The following is a 19420-nucleotide window of genomic DNA, read 5'->3' on the forward strand; positions in this document are numbered from 1 at the left end:
ATAAATGAAAAACAAGCTGGAATTGAGCTCACGTTCAAAATACAAGGATTCACGAGGCACAAATCGTTGAACATACGCATTGATATTAATAAGTCCTAATCGTTGAGGACATGACCGAGGATGATTATCAAACTCCATGCTGTAGCCGATATGATAGCGGAGACAGCGAGGGACACATTCACTTCTGCCACGTAAATGGTAATCAGAAGTACAGCATTGGGTGCATACCTTCAGAAGTGAGTTGAGCACTCACGTTGCCTCTGGCCAGAGGAGAGAGCGGGATGCTTACCAAATGAATGATCTTATCAACAAAGACACATTTGCCTGTATCCTCTCTTTTTGCCTTTTTCTTTTCTTCCGGGCGAAGAATCTTAAGACTGGAATGCCATCAGGGCGGCAAACATGCTTTATTTTGGCCAGCATGTTGAGGAATAGCCACTCTTTCTCAAGGAGATCAAGCTCGGCGGTGAGGAGCTTTTCCTCCTTCTCCAACACCGCAATCTTGTCTTCGAAGGCCGAAGAGGAAGGAATTCGGTTGTTGATATCATCACACGACATTCCACGGCCGTCGTTCTTGTCGGGAGACGTAGCATGCGGTAAGCGTAGGGGGCGTACCACCCCATGATTTGAGGAACCTGATGAAAGTTTGTCCAGGCCAATTGGCAACCCGTACGGTTCTAAACTCACGGTCGAAAGGAACCTCACATATCGGACAAGTGAACTGGGGAGGATCCACCGTTGATTGAACGCATCCCGTAGAATGAAAGTGCCCTGTGAACGAAACGTGAGTCGACGAAGTCCGAAGCCATTTGATGCGGAAATCGGTAGCACGTACCACAAGGCAGCGTTATCCACTTCTCAACAAAGTCGTTGCAGGGATCGCAGTCGAGCATCGCCCATGAAGTATGTACGAAAGCTTCAAGAGCTCAAGCCTCGCGATGGAGGCTTGGCGTGGCTGCTTCGGCGACCCGAAGCGCCCATTCGCTCTTTGTTTCAAACCACATCTTGCTTGCAACCTGCCCATATTTTCCACCCTGCCACCCTTAGAGCTGAAGGTTAGGATTCCAAGGACATGGGCTGGGCGAATCAGGAGGTAAACGCAAGAACACACGGTTAAAATTTCGAACATGCCGACGCCTGACGCATCTTGAAATCGCGGTCACATGCGAGGCCATTCCGGGCGCAGGACCCACCCTGTACGCGACTATGCCATCTAGCTTGCGAGCTAGATACGGCGAGCACGGCGAGATTACAAAGTATTGAAAGTCGAAAGCCGGATCCTCAACGATGCCTCTCTTCCGCTCCCGCCATAAAGGTACGCGCGCGCGCTAGCCGGATTGGCACTAGACTGCGTATTATTATTGGAATACCACCACAGCAAGACCCGAGACATGCTTCGCTTGCGCCTCATGCTCTCTAAGGGTGATACACATCACGCTTGAAGTTGCACTCGACTCAGTCGGTGATCCCTATCACTCAAGAGCTCAGCACTTCAAACAGTGAGCTGGGTAATGTTACCATGCTATGGGCGCTTTCTGAGCTGAGCAGACGACTATCTGTGCAGCTGTGTATCTGGAACCATCAACCTACTCATAGCCATGGATCCTAGATTGGGTTAGCGACTTGAAGAAGCGGAGACGTACTCGTTATCGTCATCCCGACTTCGGGCTTCCTGGATGTTAGGCGAGGTATGCACTATATTTTCTCTCAAAAAAATGACGCACTGTCGGCGTGGAACCATACGGAGATGCCATACGCGCACTTTGGTCTACCCCTCACTACGGTCCCGAAGCTGTCGGGACAATGGCAGAATGCCCAGTAGCCCAGTAACCCACTTCGACGCGCTCGTGGTTGACTACGGAGGGTGGGTCAGCTACTTCACTACCTGAATAGCGCGCATCGTACTGTCAGGTACTTAAGCAGCTCAACTGACGGACAGACATCATCCCAGCATCTCTCCAGCATCTCTTCGCATACTTACACCTAACTGCTCTAATTCAGCTCTAAAGCAAAATGAAGTTTCAATCGCTTGCAGCCCATGTCTCTCTCGTCCTCTCGCTCCTGTCCTTGCCTCTTAGTGTCTCTGCTGCACTGTACGGGAAGGCGGCAGACTTACCAAACGTCTCTTATGACTTTATCATTGTTGGCGGTAGGTTTCAGCTGCTTTAATGAACCCTGTATAAACGCTGACAGGTTGTCAGGCGGCGTCGGTGGTAGCGTTCTTGCCAACCGTCTGACGGAAAATCCGTCCGTCAAGGTTCTTGTTCTCGAGGGGGGTTCCTCGTAAGCACAATCTCCCGCTGACCGCATTTTATTCCCTTGCTCACATCTTCCCAGGAACGAGAATGCTTTCGAAACCGAAGTACCCTTCTTCGTAACGCGGATTCCCGCTGAGTACACCTGGAATTATGTACGCCGTCTCCTGCATCCACTCATCATCGAACTCACTGATGTTTCTAGACAACCACACCTCAAGTAGGGATGCACAATGCCGAAATCCCATTCCCTCGGGGGTTCGTACTAGGCGGAAGTAGCTCCATTAGTAAGTCATGTCTGAATTTGCTACGGGGCAACAACATCCTGACAACCTGTAGACGGAATGTTCTATACTCGCGGATCGTCGGACGACTTTGACCGCTACGCAGAGGTCACTGGAGACTCGGGCTGGACATGGAACAATGTTCAGACATACTTCCGACGCGTGAGTATTTCTTCTCCCTTCATTGTTACAAGTGACGTCTAACAGGACGCTGCAGAACGAGAAATGGACAGCCCCAGCTGATGGACACGACACTACAGGCCAATACGATCCGTCAATCCATAGCACTACTGGCGTGACTTCATTCAGTCTTTCTGGCCATCGCCAAGCTCTCGATCCGATGGTTTTTCAAGCCGGCCAGGAACTAGGGGGTATCTTCGACTTTAAGCTTGACTACAATGACGGTCGTCCTCTTGGATTGGGTATGTGCCTATATACACTTTTCTTTCTGAAGTCGGTGTAATGATTTTCAATTGCAGGTTGGCTTCAAGCAGCTATCGATGGCGCGCGTCGAAGCAGTGCAGCAACATCCTACCTCGGCCCGCAATTCATCAATCGACCTAATCTACACGTCCTCGTTGGTGCCAGAGTTTCTCGGATACTGAAAACTGGGTCCGGTTCTGCTTTCCAAACCGTCGAATACACACAAGACGTTGTTAATGGACCCTTAAGCACCATCAGTGCATCGAAGGAAGTTCTCCTCGCTGCGGGTGTCATCGGCACTCCCCAGATCCTCCTCAACTCTGGAATAGGTGACTCGAACTACCTGTCATCAATTGGGATCACACCGCTCGTCAACCTTCCTAGCGTTGGCCGGAATTTGACTGATCAACCAACGACTGGCTGCCTCTGGAGTGTACGAAGCGATGCAGACACGTTTGACCCTGTTTTCCAAGACGAAAACGTGTTGGACAGCGCGATGGCTGAGTGGAACAACGATGGGACCGGCCCCTTGGTTGTAACACCTATCGGACAGGTCGCGTTCTTCCGCTTGAACGAGACCGAGCTCACTGATCTCGGCGTCCCTTCGGGTGTGGACTACGCTGCGGGGCCCAACACGCCGCACCTGGAAATGGCTATCGGTGTATGTCTATGCATGATGCTACAGCTTAGTGACACTTACATCTTAATAACAGAACGGGTTTGTGTCCCCCACCCCACCCCCAGGCAAATGGCTTACCATTTCCACCAACCTTGTTTCTGCAACTTCACGTACGTTTCCTGCCAAATGCTCTCTTCCCAAGGCTCATCTTCTCTCAGGTGGCTCGGTTACACTTGACACAACTGGAGGTCTCAACGCCTTCCGGGCACCTCACATCGACCCGGCATTTTACACCACCGACTGGGATATCAAGGCCATGCGCGAAGCAGTAAAAGCCGCAAAGCGCTTCGTGTCCGCTCCTGTGTTCCAAAACTACGTCGTCGAAGCCTTGGGCTCGCTCGCTACTGCAGACTCAGATGAGGAGATTGAGGAATATATCAGGAGTAACAGTGGAACCACGGCTCACCCCGTTGGAACAGCAAGCATGTCTCCGAGGGGTGCTCAGTGGGGCGTTGTAGACCCCGATTTGAAGATGAAGGGCGGTGTCCAGGGTGTCAGAATTGTAGATGCCTCCGTCTTCGTGAGTGGATCGTCTTGCTCAAATATTTCGACTCTGACTGTTGAGTGGCAGCCTTACAATCCTAGCATGCACACGATGGCACCAACTTATGTTATTGCTGAACGTGGCGCCGATCTTATCAAAAACAGTTGGAACTTGTGAACCATTTCACCTTCTATTTGCGCAAGAATTAATATTCTGGGACATTGACTTATAACCATATCTACAATATTTAACAAACATAATATTAGTGCACATAGTACTTTTGTATAAGTAACGGTTGCAATGTATATATCAGTGCTTTAGATCAGTAATTCCTTTTTCCCTTCATGTTTCGCGATCTGTCCACCCATCGTTTTCCGGCGACGTTATTTTTAGCGTAAGCGCCAGAGGCTTCAACAACTACTAGTCCACTGCAACTCGCAAATGTCATGCATTTCCGAAATCCTTACAAGGAACCCCCAGATTTCGCTATTCTGGCCGAATGCTATCCAAAATTGCGCAAATAGTCAGGATCCATAGCAGTTGCGCTATATCTATCTCTGATTCGCGGCTGCAGCCTCATACCTGGACACGATGGGCACACCACTATTAATTTCTGGAACAACGATGCACAAAGGTGATTCACACATGTGTTGTAGGTAGGTATGCCTAACCATGATGATACAGGGCTTTGACTGAGGCTCTGATGCTTCGAGATTTCTCGATAAGGCTCACGCTTCCTGCCGAGAGACTATGCCCACCGGTACGCACAGCAAAGGTAATGAGGGCGAGCATATTGACCAGCGAGGGTACAGGTTCCTAATAGGTGCGATCTTAGGCCGCGTTGCAGAATATTCGCACCGTTGACCTGATCCCCAGGTTGAATTACATTTTATGGCTGCAAGACATCGTACGGCATTCTCCAGCAACATTAGACGGCACTGTACGAGGACTAGATGTGTGCGTTCGCTTGTATCGTGTCGCTCTCTAGCGACTGATTGACCGTCTTCCAGCGGCACCGGAGCGTCCGCTATATACCCTCTTCTTGGGTGCAAACTCGAGTCGAAGTGGACATTCATCGCCACAGGTGCTGTCAGGACAGTTGATGCACTTTACACTTCTGCCTAAATGACGTTGATGTTTATTTAGATATTGATAAAACATCTTACGAGAGTGCATTACTCAATGTCGCTCGTAACGACCTCCAAGAACGCATCAAAGTGCAGCTATCCGATGCTGACGCTCCATTATTCAAGCTACTGGCCGTCGAAGACTCTTCTACTGTGTTAGATCCTTCCATGTGTGAAACCAGGTGCAAGTAATAACAATGCGGATGCATAGATTCTCATTCACTATGTGCAATCCGCCATTTTACGCCACTGCCGAAGAGGTCTCGCGGTCCACTGAAATGAAGCACCTCCCTCCAAACGCCGTTCGTAGCATGATGTTCGCACAAATCCCACTTCTGATAACGTCTCTACCTAGGTGTGCACTGGAGCTGATGTTGAGATGATAACCGATGGGGGAGAGGCGCGTTTCGTACGACTGATGGTAGAAGAAAGTTTACAGCACCCTCTGCGCTGCCGGTATAAAGGATTTTTTCTTCGAGAGTCGCAGCCTAACAGATCTGAAATAGGTGGTATACATCCATGCTGGGGAAGTTGAGCTCCCTCATGGAGGTAGTCGACGATCTGAAAAGTAATGATGTAAGCAACATGCTGATCGCGTTTGAAGGCCACTGATGCCCTAGGTAGGTGGACAACTACGCCATTACTGAATTTACACAAGGACAGACGCGTCGGTGGGCCGTCGGGTGGTCGTTTTACCGCGATCGCTTGCCTGACGTATGTTACTCGTTATCGTCCCATTCTCACCTAACCTGCCTTGTAGTGGATCGCACGTATTGGGAATCCCAATCCGACGATACAAGGATTATTGCCAGGGAGAAACACCGTTATCCAACCGCTCAAAAGCAAGACATACTGTGACCCACGGGTTCTAATGGGAGTAATCAACGAAATCAAAGACGCTTCAGTCCAGCAAAAGCAAACCGCCGAATGGGATGATAGTGACGCTCCTTTGAAGTTGATAGTTGAAGTGACGGGCGATACTTGGTCCCGGAAAGCACGACGAGCAAACAAATCATCACAAACGAAATTCAACGCCGAGATGGAGAAATGGGAGAAGGGGATAGCAGTGTCTGTTTTTTCAGTGGAATGGAAAAATGATGGCGGAAGTTTGTTGGTGTTCCAATGGATACGAGGCGAGGATAGAGCGCTGTTTATGAGTTTCTCTAGCTATGTGACAAGAAAGGTGCAAGATATAATATAGAGTTAGAGAATGAGTGAATAATAACATATCGGAAACAAGGAAAACGTTCAGAGGTACATCGTACTGTATGCAAAAGCAGGGGATTGATCAAAATAGAAAGCATTAACGATGGTTATGAGACTGGCTCGACTTTGAGACATTTCCACCGCAAAATCGGTATTTTCAACACCTCGATAGCTTCGGCATCAAGGACTGTGATACCCTCGGCAGTGAAGTGAAGCATAGCTTCACTCAACCCGCTGTACAAAGTAGCGGTTGTTGGTTTATCCTGAGGGTTTAGCTTTGCTGTAACGTATGCGCCAAGCTCTACAGCTGGCTCAGTGGCATCGGCGACGGGAGACGGTTCTGGAGCATGCTCATCAATGGGTGGTTGTGGAGGTGCGGATGACGCTCTTGATGACGGTGATATAGCAGGCAGTGGGCTGGAAGCTGGGTCGCTAGGCGCTGATGGGGCTTCGGGGGTGGGGGTAGCAAGGTCTTCATTTTGAGCGGTTGCAGAGGTACCATTCTTGGGAGTTGAACCTCCTGGATGTGGGTCTCGAACCGGATGATTACTTTGTGGGCCTTCAATATTCATGAGGTTAACACTGTACGTCCGAACGAACGACTGCTCATCCGACGATGACGGCGTCACCGAGGATAGAGTATATGTCTTGCTTCCAGTTTCGAGCAACACACATAGAGGCTGATAAGTGGGGGTAAGAGAGGTAGAGGGTTGGGGACTGTCATCAACATCCATAGGGGTAGCCTCTCGCCCACTACTGGGATCGTCAACTTTGCGGCGCTTCCTTGGACGAGACGCGTAGCTGCGATCTGACTGGGGGAAGAGAACCCTTTTGAGTCCTGCAGGATCGTATTTGAACCTAATACATTGTACATTAGAGGGAAGTTCATAAATAACTGAGGCAGATACTCACCCAGCTTGGATTTCCCCTCCTGCTGCGAAGTCGAATAACACAGTCCTGGCGTTCATCTCAATCTCTTCTTCACACTCACTATCATGGTAAGCATCCTCTGACGTCGCTTTTATCTGCACATCCCCAAGGCCAGTGGCATCTTCTTCAGCAATCGGATCCAATACTGTGGCATTGGGCAAGCGCCTGGAACTGTATGGCTCTGTTTCAAGTCCTTCTTCCCAACTGCGACGGCGCTTACGCCCTAGTACGCAGGAGGAACTGCCTGAACAAAGTGGCTGACCGAGGCCAAGGACAGCATTTCTCCGTTCAGCATATTCAAAGAGTCGTTGGGCACGATTGCGGCGACCCAGACCGGGCGCTAAGCGACCTGTTGACTTCTGCAGAGTAAAGATGAGCAAGAGAGAGTATAAGTTGCAAATCAGACGCACTGTGGTAAACTCAGCCTTGATGATTTCTATAGCACTGCCGTCATGTCCACTTCCCCATCCAGAGCTCTGCAAACTTCTACCGTCGTCTTCCTTGTTATCGGCATCATCGACGTCCATACCATCTTCGTCCACAGTATCATCGTCCCTAGATTCGCCGCTAACTATCCGTCTCCGTCCTTGATCGTCTCCTCTCAACTCTTTGAATGCAGCGCCAATTCCGCCAATAAACCTGCCCACAACTTCTTCCCTCGAGATATCGCGATTCTTAGCGTTGCTAGGAAGTGATGTTGCGTCGGCCGAGTCAACCCCTTTCTTTGTCGTGTCGGGCATTGCAGAAGCTACTCGCGACCTCGCCGTATCGACATTGTATTCAACTCGTTCCCTCTCACCGACAGACTTGATTATCCGGACCTCGACCTTCAAATCACGACCTTCTTTCCTTGCTGCGGCACCACCGCTCCACGTAACCCAGCCGCTGTGCAAGGCGCATAAGAAAAGATTTGAATCATCCGTGTATATCCGCCTGGTTCCACCTAAGAGCACGCCCCCGCCCCAGATCTTAGGTCGAGATGGGCGTTCGAGGGGTATGAATCCATGTGGAATGATGATCGTTGCATGGATGTCGACGTCGAGGAGGTCCTTGTCATCAGCCGCCTCCGTCTCGGTAGCTTCATCTTTGACGTCAGTTTCCTCAGGCTTCTCTGTAGACTTGTCTCTTGCTTCGATGTTGCGAGGCTTGATTTGACTGCCAAATTCCAGGTCCCCATTCTCCCAGAATGAATAAGGGAAAGGCGTCTTCGGATATACGAATGTCCCGAGGTGAATGCTCGTTCTCGCCTTGACTTCTATTTCTGGCCATGTTGGGAGACTCTCGCGAGCAAGTCTGCCACCTAATCCTGCAGCCAGAGAAGGTCCATGCATTGACGACCCATAGCCATAGTCTGAGGAGCCTCTCGGCAACATTGGCGGCGGTGCATAGCCGTTCCAAACTGGTTGAGGCCCTTCCTCGCCGCCCATCATTCCCGTTCCACCAAAGCCTTCTCTACCCATGGGCGATTCGTTTCCCTTCGCCAAGACTCTATCTAGAAGTTGTCGTTGTCCCTTCCCACTCGGCGCCGTCGCGCCAGGTGCAGTTGTTGGCTTAGAGCCTGGGAAAGGACCGGAGGGAGCGCCGGGAAAGACATTGGCTGTGGCGGGGGGGCGTAGACCGCTATCCCCGCCACTGCGTCGCTTCTCTCGGTCACGATCTCGGCTGAGCGCGTCTGCTTGTCTATCCTTGGTGTCGCGAAGTCCATCTTTCTCCTTCTCACTGGCTCCTTCCCTGGGTCCGTCCCTCTCATGTTCCCGATCGCCCTTCTTCACCTGGTCCATCACAGACCCAGGCACGGGACTTGACATCCTTGAGCCGCCATTGGGCCCAGATGTAACGAACGACGTGTGAAATTGCGATTGAAACTGTCGCTGAGCCCCTGGTCCTCCACCGAGCGTTGAATCACCCCGGCCACCAGAAGGCAGCGGGCCGTTGATATCCTTCCCAAGAGCAAAATGTGTGATGTCAGGGCGAGAGCGTTCCACTACTTCCCTTTCCCTTCGATCCCGCTCGCGGTCCATCGCCTCTCGTTCTCTCTGGTTTCTCTCTATGTCCCCCTCGAGCTCGAAGTTCATCCTCCCTCGGTCTCGTTCTCTGTCGCGGTCGCCTCGATTCCCACCAATAATGACAATTCCTCGCTCCGGGGGGCGGGACCCTTTAATATTGTCGCGTCCATCGACCAAGAGATCACGGCCTGTTGCACCAATACCATCTCGAATGCCATCCCTTCCACCAGGCGTGCCTGATCCAGATCCCGACCCGAGGGCTTGAGAGTGGTGCGGATGGTGAAGGTGATGGTGGTGAATTCCTTGCATGCTTCCCCCTGGCCCGCCAACGGGCTCACCAATGGTCCCGGGAGGTGGTCCGGAATGCATACCAACACCGGGACCCCCCAACGTAGGCGGTGTAAGCGAGTGACCATACCCTACACCCGGGCCGACCATCGCAGGAGCTGGAGGACCAGGGGGAGGAACACCTGGTCCAGATATTCCCGGCCCTACGCCGCCTGGTCCTGTAAGGATGGGTGGGGCCCCGCCTGATGTCATGTTAGACTGATGTGAATTGAACTGAAGAGGGCCTGAAGAATTTGATTGTTGGGAGTTTGGATTTGGCGGCAGAGAGGATAGAGGACCGTTTGTAGGGAGACCGTTCGGCGGAATACCAGGACCAATAGTTGCTCTGACGTGGTATAATCAGTAACTTACATTACCACAACTAATATGAAGCTAGACTCACCCAACATGATGTCCAGGTGACTGCCCCAACAATGGTGGACTCTGCTGACTCTGTTGGTGCTGGCTATACGGGCTTGATATTTGGTGAGGGTGGGTCGGAGAACCCTGATGGCTTGGAGGGTGAGATGTGTGCTGCTGCTGTTGAGGTGGGAAGTTCTGGGGAAGTGGCGGCTGGGTGCGTGGGAGTTGAATTTGGTGAACCTGGGTAATTGGAGTAGAGTGGGCATGGGAATGGGGGTAATTATGTGAGGGGTGATGCAGAGATCCGCCGCTATGAGACTGGGAGTGGGAGTGTAAGGAATTCGGAGGTGGATGATAATGTTGATGCGGTTGCGGAGGAAGCGAATGTGAGGAGTACGGGTGGTGGTGAGGCGGATGGGAATGTGAGTGAGGTTGATGAGGTAGATGTTGGTGGTGCTGGCCTTGTGGGGGAGCCGGCGGCTGATGAGCATGGTAGTCCCGATCGCGTTCACGGTCCTCGCGATAGGCTCTTTCCCTGTCTCGATCCCAGAGGTCCCGCTCCCTTTCGCGTTCGCGCTCCCTCTCACGCATGTCTCTTTCTCTTTCTCGGTCACGTTCACGATTTCTGTCGCGTTCGCGTTGATCTCGTTCGCGGTCACGGTCACGGTAATCTCTGTCTGCCGTTGAAACATTGGGTTTCAACACCAGCAATTCCGTTTGCTGCGGTCCACTTGCTTGGGTCTAAGAGAACAGAATGCCATTAGATCGGAACCGAGGTCGGAAATTATAGCATCGGGCAAAGAACGGGTCTAACTTACGGACTGCTGCTCCTGCTGCTTCCTGTTCGACGCAGCAGCGCGGATAATTTCCATATCCTCTCTGTCCCGTTGTGCTCTCATTTCCCTGTCCCTCTTCTCCCGCTCCCGCTCGCGTTCCCTCTCTCTCTCCCACTCACGCTCGCGCAACTCCCTGTCCCTGTCTCTATAATCTCTTTCGCGAAAGTCTCGCATGTCTCGGTCTCGGAATTCTCGGTCTCTTTCCCTGAAGTCTCTCTCTCTCAGCGCGCCAGGGCCAAGGGGTTCTTCCATCATATCTCTGCGTCCGCTCAAGCTCTCGTCGCTCTTCGAGGGACTTGGGGCGAGTAACGGTGCATGTACGGGCCCGCTTTGCTGTAAGCTGGCCATCGGTGGTGTACGTGGCTTCGACCCAACACCCGGACCAATACCACTACCAGGGCTCGTCCCAGGACCCGAAGTGCCAGGCCTGACACCAGGTCCAACAATAGCTGCTTGAGGTGGTGCCGTGTTCACTCTCCCGGGGTGGCCAACGGGGTTAGATATATGAGACAACGAGCCGCGTCGGGACCGTGACTGCCCTGAATGCGGGGGCTGAGACGCATTTAGCAGATGCGGTGAGTTATGGGGAAGGGATTGGTGAGGTGGTGGTGGTGGAGGAAGAGGCTGAAGATGATGGGACTGAGATTGGGATTGCGACGGAGCGGAGGACGAATGTGGTGGGGGAGGATTCATGATGCCGGAGGACTTGAGGCTGCCGAGCGGTGGTGCCGGTTCTGTGAACGATCCGTGCCGCGACCGAGACCGCCCAGTGTCTGCGCGCGCAAAGTGAGTTCGCGGTGAAAAATATACGAGGAAGAGTGGCAACAACTCGGCATCGTGACATTGAGGAAGCGAAAGACTTACCTGCCAGTTTTCTTCTGTCTGCGCGGTCCCTCTCGCGATCCCTTTCCCTCTCTCTCTCCCGGTCGCGATCCCAGTGCTGGCTTGAGCTCGAGTCCATGATCGGTTGCGGATGAGGAGTGCCTTTCAACATTCCCACGCCCATTGTCGAAACGTGCGTGGGAAAGGGCGTCTCTCCATAACCGCGTGATGTCGTGTGAGCAGAAGCAGGCTGGGTGCCGTGATGAGGGGACGCAACCGAAGTGGCTAGTGCCCCCTGCCCCATCGCCGACGTTGGAGGAGGCCCCGAAGGATGATGAGGAACCGAAAAATGGTTCTGAATTCCGGACGTTGATGACGAAGTGAGAGGCACAGGGTCCAAGGGGCGAAGAGACGCCATGGCAGGGGACTGTGCTTGTGAATGACCATGAGGATGGGCGGGGGGTGGAAGATGGCTCGAGGCTACCGCCGCATGGGTGTGCGTCGGGGTGGTGTTGCCGCTGCTCGACATGCGGGCGGGCCCGGTAGGAGGTGGGGGATGGTACATCGGAGAAGGGTCGGATAGAGAGTAGGGTGCAGGAATGTTTGGCATCGGGCGCGCAGACAGTGGCGAGGGCGGGATGGGAGCCTGCGCAGCAGGCTGCATATGCATCGGAATCGGCGACGGGTAAAGTGGCGTGCTTGCTCGATATGTGCTTACCCCATCCCCTCCCTGCCCTCTTCCTTGTTGTTGCTGCTGCTGCTGTTGCTGTTGCCCCTGCACCCTCGAGGACCTGCTATCGAGTTCTGAAATCGACTGAGCTGGCGGCGCATTCCTTCTGCGCTGCTCGTCGGAGGGCGAGTCGAGGAGAAGTGCGACGTTCATGATGATGAATGATGCGAATCAGTCCAGGAGAAGAGAAAAAGGTTGTCAACCGTGTCACACAAACGGCAATCCACAGCCACGAGACAAATACCCTGACTCCGTAGATCTCACGATCGAGATCACTCTGTATTATGTCAACGCCGCGCGCTAATCCGCTTTCGGGTTTGTGCCTCGATCGCTCTTCTCCGCGATCACCGTCGCTGCACTGATTAGATAAGGAAACATCGCATTTGCCTCCGCTATCTTGAAAGCGAAGGCCGAACTCAGGCGAACGATGCGCAGCATAGATGACAACCTTATAGACCATTTGCCGAAGCAAATGCCTTGGACACTGGGAATTCGTGCTTATCTACGTGAAGGCCAGCACGTTCGACGCGGAACGAGATCAGGGATCATTCTAATTCGAAGAACTTCGAGGCGAAGAGTGTCACGGGGGTATGGAGGTGTACGTATGATAGAAAATAGGTATCGTGCAAAGGAAGAAGTAGAAAAAGAATAGAGAACTTCCATAGTAAACAGCACAAAGCATGCAATCCGGCCACCTAGAAGTGACTCGCGCAGTGGCAGGGATAGTAATACATGGTGCGTCAAGCACAGTCGTCGAGGCTGGCAAACTCCAAACGTTGATAAACCGTATGGCAAACCCACCAAGTCTTGAGGCCATGACCGAAGGCCCACGCCAACAATCGGTGCGTAAGCGATGTCAAAAAGAACCAACCGATGAAGTATAGCGGTAAACAAACGCAGGTTGTTATGATAGGTCGAGCAAGATACGCGGCCCCAACCACATGTAGAGCCGAATTCATAAGTACCCTATATGCCATGTTCATCGTCAGCCACACCACCATGTATCCAGACAAGGGCTCACTCACATCCCCCCCAACTCAGCCAAAAATAGGTGCAAGTCCGTAAGCTCTTGTTTGAGTTGCTTCTCCCTCACGGCAGAAAGCGCGTTCGCCAACAAGGCCTCGCGCAACTGTACGTTGCAAGTGGTCTCGTTGACTTGTAGTTTGGATAGTTCATCCTGCAACTCAATGATATGCCGGGTGTTGTGGTCCATGAGATCTTCATACACGCGTATAGTTGTGGCTTTTGTGTATGGTGCATACGGCTCGGGGTCGTCGATGGGAAGATATAACCTACGAACTAGCGAGGGGTCATCTGCAGCGCGGTGAAGAGAATTCAGTGCTATGCAGAACACCGTGTCCGAGGGTATCGACTTACCGTGGAATAAGGTCTGGCAAACGGGACAGGGAAAATGTCCTGTGGCTGAGGCCCTGGCTACGCGATGGTCCGCCAAGCAGTCTTTACAAAAGATATGTCCTGGAAGGGTAATATAAGTTAGGTAACTGTATGTGGTAAAGAAGTGAAGGAGTAATTACCGCAAGGGATCGCAACGGGTTGGGTCAGACCATCCCAGCAGATAATGCATTCCATTGACATTGACGATGAGCTCAAGACTCAAGTAGGAGTGTGATGAACGGAGAAGAGGTAGTGCCACAGTCGCAGACATTGGAGACGCAGCCAACTTATATGAGTCGTTCGGCCCCTTGGCCTCCTTTGTTGGCTATATATGATAGCACAAAGGGCATCCCCCAAGCACCACTACCTTACACCGCAGAGGGATTGTCTGATTACTAATCGCGCGAGGGCATGCCATAAGGACGCGACTGGGTCAACAGTTGAGTTTAGACAATACGAAGGGCAGAATCAGCACTACAGGGAGCCAAAGCCTCCACGTGTAAGCCACGAAAACCCTGCAACTTATATGAGTCTCATAATCGAGACAATTCATGAAAGGGGACATCACCTAGTCATTTCGATGATTACAGCCTGCGCAGGCTGCAATACCCACTGCCATCCCCTCGGCGTCGCTGAGCTGTATCCAAGCCGCTTGCGTACCTCTTCGCTTTCTTCCTTCAGATTCCGGAGAACGACCAGACGCCTCGCGATAGACGCCTTGCATTCTTCGAGCCCTTTCTTCCTCGCCTCAATTCGCGCGAGGTCAGCGAAGATCGGGCTGTCGCTCGTAGGGGGACCGAGATCTTCGTCTTCGACAAAGGAGAGAGGGTTGTATTTCAGGCGGGGTGGGAGGTGGTCGACGCGGTCTAAGTCTGCTGTACATTCGAGATTCCGGAGGGCGGGGTAATGTCGAGTGTCTGGAAATATGTAGTACGGTCAGGGATCGAAACATAGTATACCGTAGGTTTCTATTGAGCGCACCAGGGAAAACGGTGCGGCACGCCGGACAGAACACTTCGTCGGTGAAAGGGGGGACCCCATGCTCCTTCACCAAATCTGCGCATGTGCTACAGAATACATGTCCTTTTGACAGACGTATAAGCGAATTCACACAATAAAACATACAATGTTGACTCACCACAAGGGAAGGAAATTGAACCCGGCACCAGGGAATGAAGGCAAAGAATACAATCGAGAGGCATTCAAGGTGCGCTACAACTCCAGCGTACACAACAAATAGTCAAAGGGAGAACATGATGCACCGCTCGTAAGGGAGGTTCGGGGGCAATGGTCATACCGGGCTGCGGGCGCTTCATGGAAGTTACAAAGAACATGAAGCGGCGAAGTATAGCATTCAACAGCGATTTCTATGTAACTTGCAAAAACACACTAAATATTGCTATATCTTACTCCCCCCAGGGAAGAAACGTACACCTTCACCATCAGCAATGGCGATTATCTGCGCTCTGCCCGACTTGCTCAAGACATCAATGGCCTTACGAAGGATGACAATGGGCAGGGAAGATAACGGAGACTCTACTGGGGGGTCAGTGATCTCGTAGAACGTCATAATGGTGTTCATTTGGCCCGTCGATGCGACCTAGGTACGATCAGGCTATAAGGGATCAAGAAATGTAAGTTACATACCCATGAATGGAGTACATCTGCCCATTCTTCCGGACGTCGCCAATAAAGGAGTACCGAGCGCGTTTGCTTTGGCGGCTCGTATACAGCGAGGTTGTTGGTGACCATAGAAGATATCAGAGATGCTAGATGATCTGGTAGAAGCCGCCCTACGGTACGGGTTGGTCATGCGAGCAGATATCTCCCTTGAGTTGACGCTTACGGTTGATCCTCTCATTTCGAAAGATCTCATCCCAGTCGTTCCCAGAGGTCTCCGCATCTTCTACACGCAGGGTGAATAACCTTCGATGTCTAGCGTATCCAAGTATAATCCGTGCCCAGTGGTCATCAGCGATTGACCGAGTGGTAGGATTGATCTGTTTGCTAATTGTTCGAGTTAGCAAACGAGGCCCGAAGCAACGACCTGGCTTACGTGAAGAATGGGGGAGCCGAGTGGATAGACGGTAAGAGATAGCCTGCCGGAACATCAGTGGAACTTGCAGTTGATGAGGGGAACTGCACTGACCTGAGGGCGTCGTGTGTGCTGCAACAGACATAATTCCTCGGTTGTAGAGGTAAAACCAAGTCCAGATGAATCCAAAGGAGGATTGGTGAGTGACAGTCAATTTCAGGAACTCCTAGCAGTAAGGTCCCTCAGATAAGTGGTGCGTTATCATTAGATCCACGTGACAGTCGCGTCGCGTCCCCGCCCTGAGTCACTGTGCCACGCGACGCGGCAATCTTTCTTCAGGTCTTCTCTCGCTCTGTACCGCCTACACTATGGCCTACGCACACTGCGGTATCTGCATTTCACATCATGCCTTAGATGCCTTTCGATTTCTGCCTTGTGGTGAGTACATGGTACATGATCCTAAATAGCGTTTTCACCGGCACCTTCAAGGACATGGATATTGTAACACATGTATGCGTCAATTGACGGCCCCAGGAATACCACGAATATGTCCTATATGTCGAAAGAAGTTTAGAAGTGGGCAGGAACTCAAGATCCACGTCGAGCTATCCGACCCCAGCGACGCAGCTTCATCCATCGTGGTTGACCAGATCAACGCGCTTACCAAGGATTCCTCTCCGGAAGCCGCCCAGAAGACAACCCAAGAGCTTGAAAAGATGGTTTTCTATCAGGCGGAGGAGCTAGACGAGGAAAAGGCTGTACGTGTGCCCGCCGTTAAGATGCTGCTGCCGTCTGACACCTCGTGAAGGAGACTATTGTGCAAGCTATCAATAGCTTGAAAGAGCGCATTGTCCCCGTGTTCTCACTCTGTCAAACATACAAGCAACGCATTGGGGCCCTCAAAGTCGACTTATCGAGAACAGCGCGAGAAAAGCACAGATTAATAGACGAGCTGAAAGAGGTCGAGAAACTCAGGCAGAACCTCGAGACGGCGCAGGCCAACTGGCGAAAGGTGTATGACAAGCTCAAGGCCGAGGAAAAGATTGCCGCCGACGCTATGAAGTTAGTAGAGGAGGCAAACAATAAAGTGAGTGACTTGACGGCAGAGAGGGCGGGGTTGCGGACTCGGATAGAAGAGGCTGAGGCTAGGAATAAGATGCTGGAGAGATTGCTTGAAAGGCATGTACATGATGTGAGATTCCGACTTACATGTCTCAGCGTCTTCTAATGATTTCTACAGTCTCAGAAGAAGGCGGATAAGATCAACGGACTCAAGCAAGAGAATATGGTGTTAAAGGCAGCACAGGACAAACGACATTCGTCGCCGATACCAGAGGAAGATGGAGGATGGTCGCAGTACGATTCTCATCCCCACATCATGAATCCCTCTTCGACACCCATTCGAAGAACTACACGGAGTAACGCCCCGCAAACGCCCATGTCACCTGCCGATCCACTAGACTTTCTTGAGGGGCTGCCGCGCCCAGGATTTAGGTCTGAATGGAACCTTCCTAACCCCAATCCCAATCCTCGGGGCGTAAAAAGGAAGTCGGATGGTTTGGTTTTGGATCGTCGCGGGCACCCGTTGGCGGCGGTCCAGCTTGGGCCAAAAAAAGGTGTAAGGATTCATATGAAGTAGATTCCATTGATGCATGTATCTTGTGTTGTATTTCTAGGATGTAGTGATAGCTGTTTCTCTCGATTTCTCTTCGTCCGAGCCTCCTAAGTTGGTCACACGTGATGTGACCGGTCGCGTCCCATCACAGCCGCCTGAAGGTATCTTTTCATTCTCGACAGCCACAATCTTGAATCCCCCGCCTGGCCGACAATGAACTGTAGTATATGCCTCGGAATTTTGAAGGAGCCGGTCTCCATTCCGTGTGGTACGTGAGCTGTGTAGCGTGGGTTGGCGAATATTCATTTGGTACCGGATACAGGGCACATCTACTGCTCCATCTGTATCGCAAACTACGTTAACTCCGCGTCCGACGATGAAGAGGAGGTTATGCCCATGTCGACGTGCCCCACCTGTCGTTCTCCATTTACTCTCTGTAAGCATCTTCGCCACTTTCAGGGGGGACGTACTTTGAAGCCGCGTCCGCGTAGTCACCCCAGATCTTTCACTTTTGTCGAGGAAATATCGACCATACGTCCTCCCAGGAATTAGGCGCATCTACCTCGATAATACGCCCCACCAAGAACTACAAAGGAAACTCAGAGAAGCCGAGAAACGGATAAAAGCACTAGAGAACACCAAGCAAGATTTACTTCGGGAGTGCGAACGACATATGGCAGTCTCAAACGCGCACGCGGAAGGGGAACACCAGGCGCGCATGGATCTGAGCGCGGCTCAAGAGGAGTCGATCGAGTTCCAGGAGGCCGCCCAACAATGGGAAGCGGAAGCAGACAATTTAAGGGAAGACCTAGTTGCGGTCACTAAGGAAAGGGATATCCTGCGGAAGAAGTATGAGCGAGGGCGGGCAATGGCAGATCAGCGACAAGCAGAGGCAGAAAGGCGTGAATCTGAGCTGGTCAAGATGATCCAGGATATGTCAGTCCAGTGAGTGGCTTGGCTTAGTGGTGTGCCGATTGACAGCGTGCTAATTATGGCTTGGTCGTGCAGATGTAAAGGGCTTGCTATGCAGGCCGCCTTGAAGGGGTCAAATTCTCCAACTGAGCCCAAGCGCAAGCGCAAAATACTGGTGGCGGATGGCGCGTCAAGTGATGTGTCGTCCTATTCGCGTGGTGCATCACCCCGCCGTGTTTCGTATCCGAGTGACGATCCATCGGTTCGACCCGCGAAGCGAGCTAAGAAGCCTCTTCCCCGTCGTAGTGTTGGATCAGCCGAACCATCGTGGCCATGTTCTGAAGATGATGACGACCCACCACCATCATTTCGAGGAAGAGGAATTAAAGCAGAAGATAACTACTAAGGCTCACATTGGCCCAATCTTGCAGATGTACGTCGCTAGAACTATTGTACAACTTCGACCTATTCTATACTCATATAAAAATGAAACTGACCGTTCCTCCCGAATCTGCTTTATCTTCTCTTCTGGAGATTTCCTTATCTTTCAGAACATTTGTCACGCTCACCTTTTTTAGCAACGGCTTTCTCCAAACCTGAACCAACTCTCGTTAAGTATAACCTTGCCCTCGCTTCCCATGACCGCTCCCGTTATCAGTGGCAAAAGTCTAATCTGCTGACGTCCATACATAGGTACTATCAATGGCCATCGGTCCGCATGCTCGCGCCGAGTATTACCTCCGCAACGATACCGTATTAGCCCCACCCTCATACACGTCTCGACTTCTGCCAGGATCCACTAATCTATGGAATGGACGCCGTAAACTGATAATGAGCCTAGCTTTCTGATTTGCTAGAAAGCTGAGTTCCGGGTCAATTGACCTCGAGCCAGCCTCATGGTCGATTGTGAATGAGGAAAGAAGGTTGTTCAAAGCCTGCGTCCGCATGCCGTGTTGAAGTATTTCATCGTTGCAGCTGTGTTATGGATCGT

The 19420-nt window shown here is 51.8% G+C and overlaps 8 protein-coding genes across 8 annotated transcripts; 3 read left to right on the plus strand and 5 right to left on the minus strand.

Annotated features, from left to right (window-relative positions):
• Positions 1 to 95: 95 nt before the first annotated feature.
• PC9H_006722 (uncharacterized protein) lies at positions 96 to 893 on the minus strand (the record flags this gene model as incomplete). The annotated part of the gene is made up of 4 exons (XM_036776266.1): positions 96 to 228; positions 290 to 635; positions 688 to 771; positions 836 to 893. 4 exons carry the CDS (start codon positions 891 to 893, stop codon positions 96 to 98), a joined length of 621 nt encoding a protein of 206 aa, XP_036632285.1.
• Positions 894 to 2013: 1120 nt separating this feature from the next.
• PC9H_006723 (uncharacterized protein) lies at positions 2014 to 4302 on the plus strand (the record flags this gene model as incomplete). The annotated part of the gene is made up of 10 exons (XM_036776267.1): positions 2014 to 2149; positions 2202 to 2283; positions 2338 to 2410; positions 2461 to 2542; positions 2595 to 2701; positions 2757 to 2961; positions 3019 to 3623; positions 3676 to 3751; positions 3800 to 4161; positions 4213 to 4302. The coding sequence occupies 10 exons, from the start codon at positions 2014 to 2016 to the stop codon at positions 4300 to 4302; spliced, it is 1818 nt and encodes a 605-aa protein (XP_036632286.1).
• A 269-nt stretch (positions 4303 to 4571) lies between these two features.
• On the plus strand, positions 4572 to 6453 carry PC9H_006724 (uncharacterized protein; the record flags this gene model as incomplete). The annotated part of the gene is made up of 12 exons (XM_036776268.1): positions 4572 to 4648; positions 4700 to 4759; positions 4810 to 4885; positions 4938 to 4948; positions 5002 to 5082; positions 5136 to 5209; positions 5272 to 5407; positions 5464 to 5554; positions 5608 to 5708; positions 5759 to 5828; positions 5877 to 5966; positions 6013 to 6453. 12 exons carry the CDS (start codon positions 4572 to 4574, stop codon positions 6451 to 6453), a joined length of 1308 nt encoding a protein of 435 aa, XP_036632287.1.
• Positions 6454 to 6565: 112 nt separating this feature from the next.
• PC9H_006725 (uncharacterized protein) lies at positions 6566 to 12625 on the minus strand (the record flags this gene model as incomplete). The annotated part of the gene is made up of 8 exons (XM_036776269.1): positions 6566 to 7316; positions 7371 to 7747; positions 7799 to 10067; positions 10125 to 10394; positions 10482 to 10825; positions 10903 to 11693; positions 11785 to 12037; positions 12086 to 12625. 8 exons carry the CDS (start codon positions 12623 to 12625, stop codon positions 6566 to 6568), a joined length of 5595 nt encoding a protein of 1864 aa, XP_036632288.1.
• Positions 12626 to 13493: 868 nt separating this feature from the next.
• Positions 13494 to 14068, minus strand: PC9H_006726 (uncharacterized protein; the record flags this gene model as incomplete). Its single annotated transcript, XM_036776270.1, has 2 exons — positions 13494 to 13786; positions 14008 to 14068. 2 exons carry the CDS (start codon positions 14066 to 14068, stop codon positions 13494 to 13496), a joined length of 354 nt encoding a protein of 117 aa, XP_036632289.1.
• A 363-nt stretch (positions 14069 to 14431) lies between these two features.
• PC9H_006727 (uncharacterized protein) lies at positions 14432 to 15183 on the minus strand (the record flags this gene model as incomplete). The annotated part of the gene is made up of 4 exons (XM_036776271.1): positions 14432 to 14784; positions 14849 to 14934; positions 15006 to 15079; positions 15130 to 15183. The coding sequence occupies 4 exons, from the start codon at positions 15181 to 15183 to the stop codon at positions 14432 to 14434; spliced, it is 567 nt and encodes a 188-aa protein (XP_036632290.1).
• Positions 15184 to 15266: 83 nt separating this feature from the next.
• Positions 15267 to 16047, minus strand: PC9H_006728 (uncharacterized protein; the record flags this gene model as incomplete). Its single annotated transcript, XM_036776272.1, has 5 exons — positions 15267 to 15467; positions 15515 to 15660; positions 15714 to 15874; positions 15924 to 15966; positions 16017 to 16047. The coding sequence occupies 5 exons, from the start codon at positions 16045 to 16047 to the stop codon at positions 15267 to 15269; spliced, it is 582 nt and encodes a 193-aa protein (XP_036632291.1).
• Positions 16048 to 16270: 223 nt separating this feature from the next.
• On the plus strand, positions 16271 to 18835 carry PC9H_006729 (uncharacterized protein; the record flags this gene model as incomplete). Its single annotated transcript, XM_036776273.1, has 9 exons — positions 16271 to 16340; positions 16392 to 16660; positions 16711 to 17094; positions 17143 to 17520; positions 17579 to 17628; positions 17700 to 17785; positions 17840 to 17953; positions 18009 to 18462; positions 18526 to 18835. The coding sequence occupies 9 exons, from the start codon at positions 16271 to 16273 to the stop codon at positions 18833 to 18835; spliced, it is 2115 nt and encodes a 704-aa protein (XP_036632292.1).
• Between the last annotated feature and the right edge of the window lie 585 nt (positions 18836 to 19420).

This window comes from Pleurotus ostreatus, assembly GCF_014466165.1.
Source record: "Pleurotus ostreatus strain PC9 chromosome Unknown scaffold_4, whole genome shotgun sequence".
NCBI lineage: Eukaryota > Fungi > Basidiomycota > Agaricomycetes > Agaricales > Pleurotaceae > Pleurotus > Pleurotus ostreatus.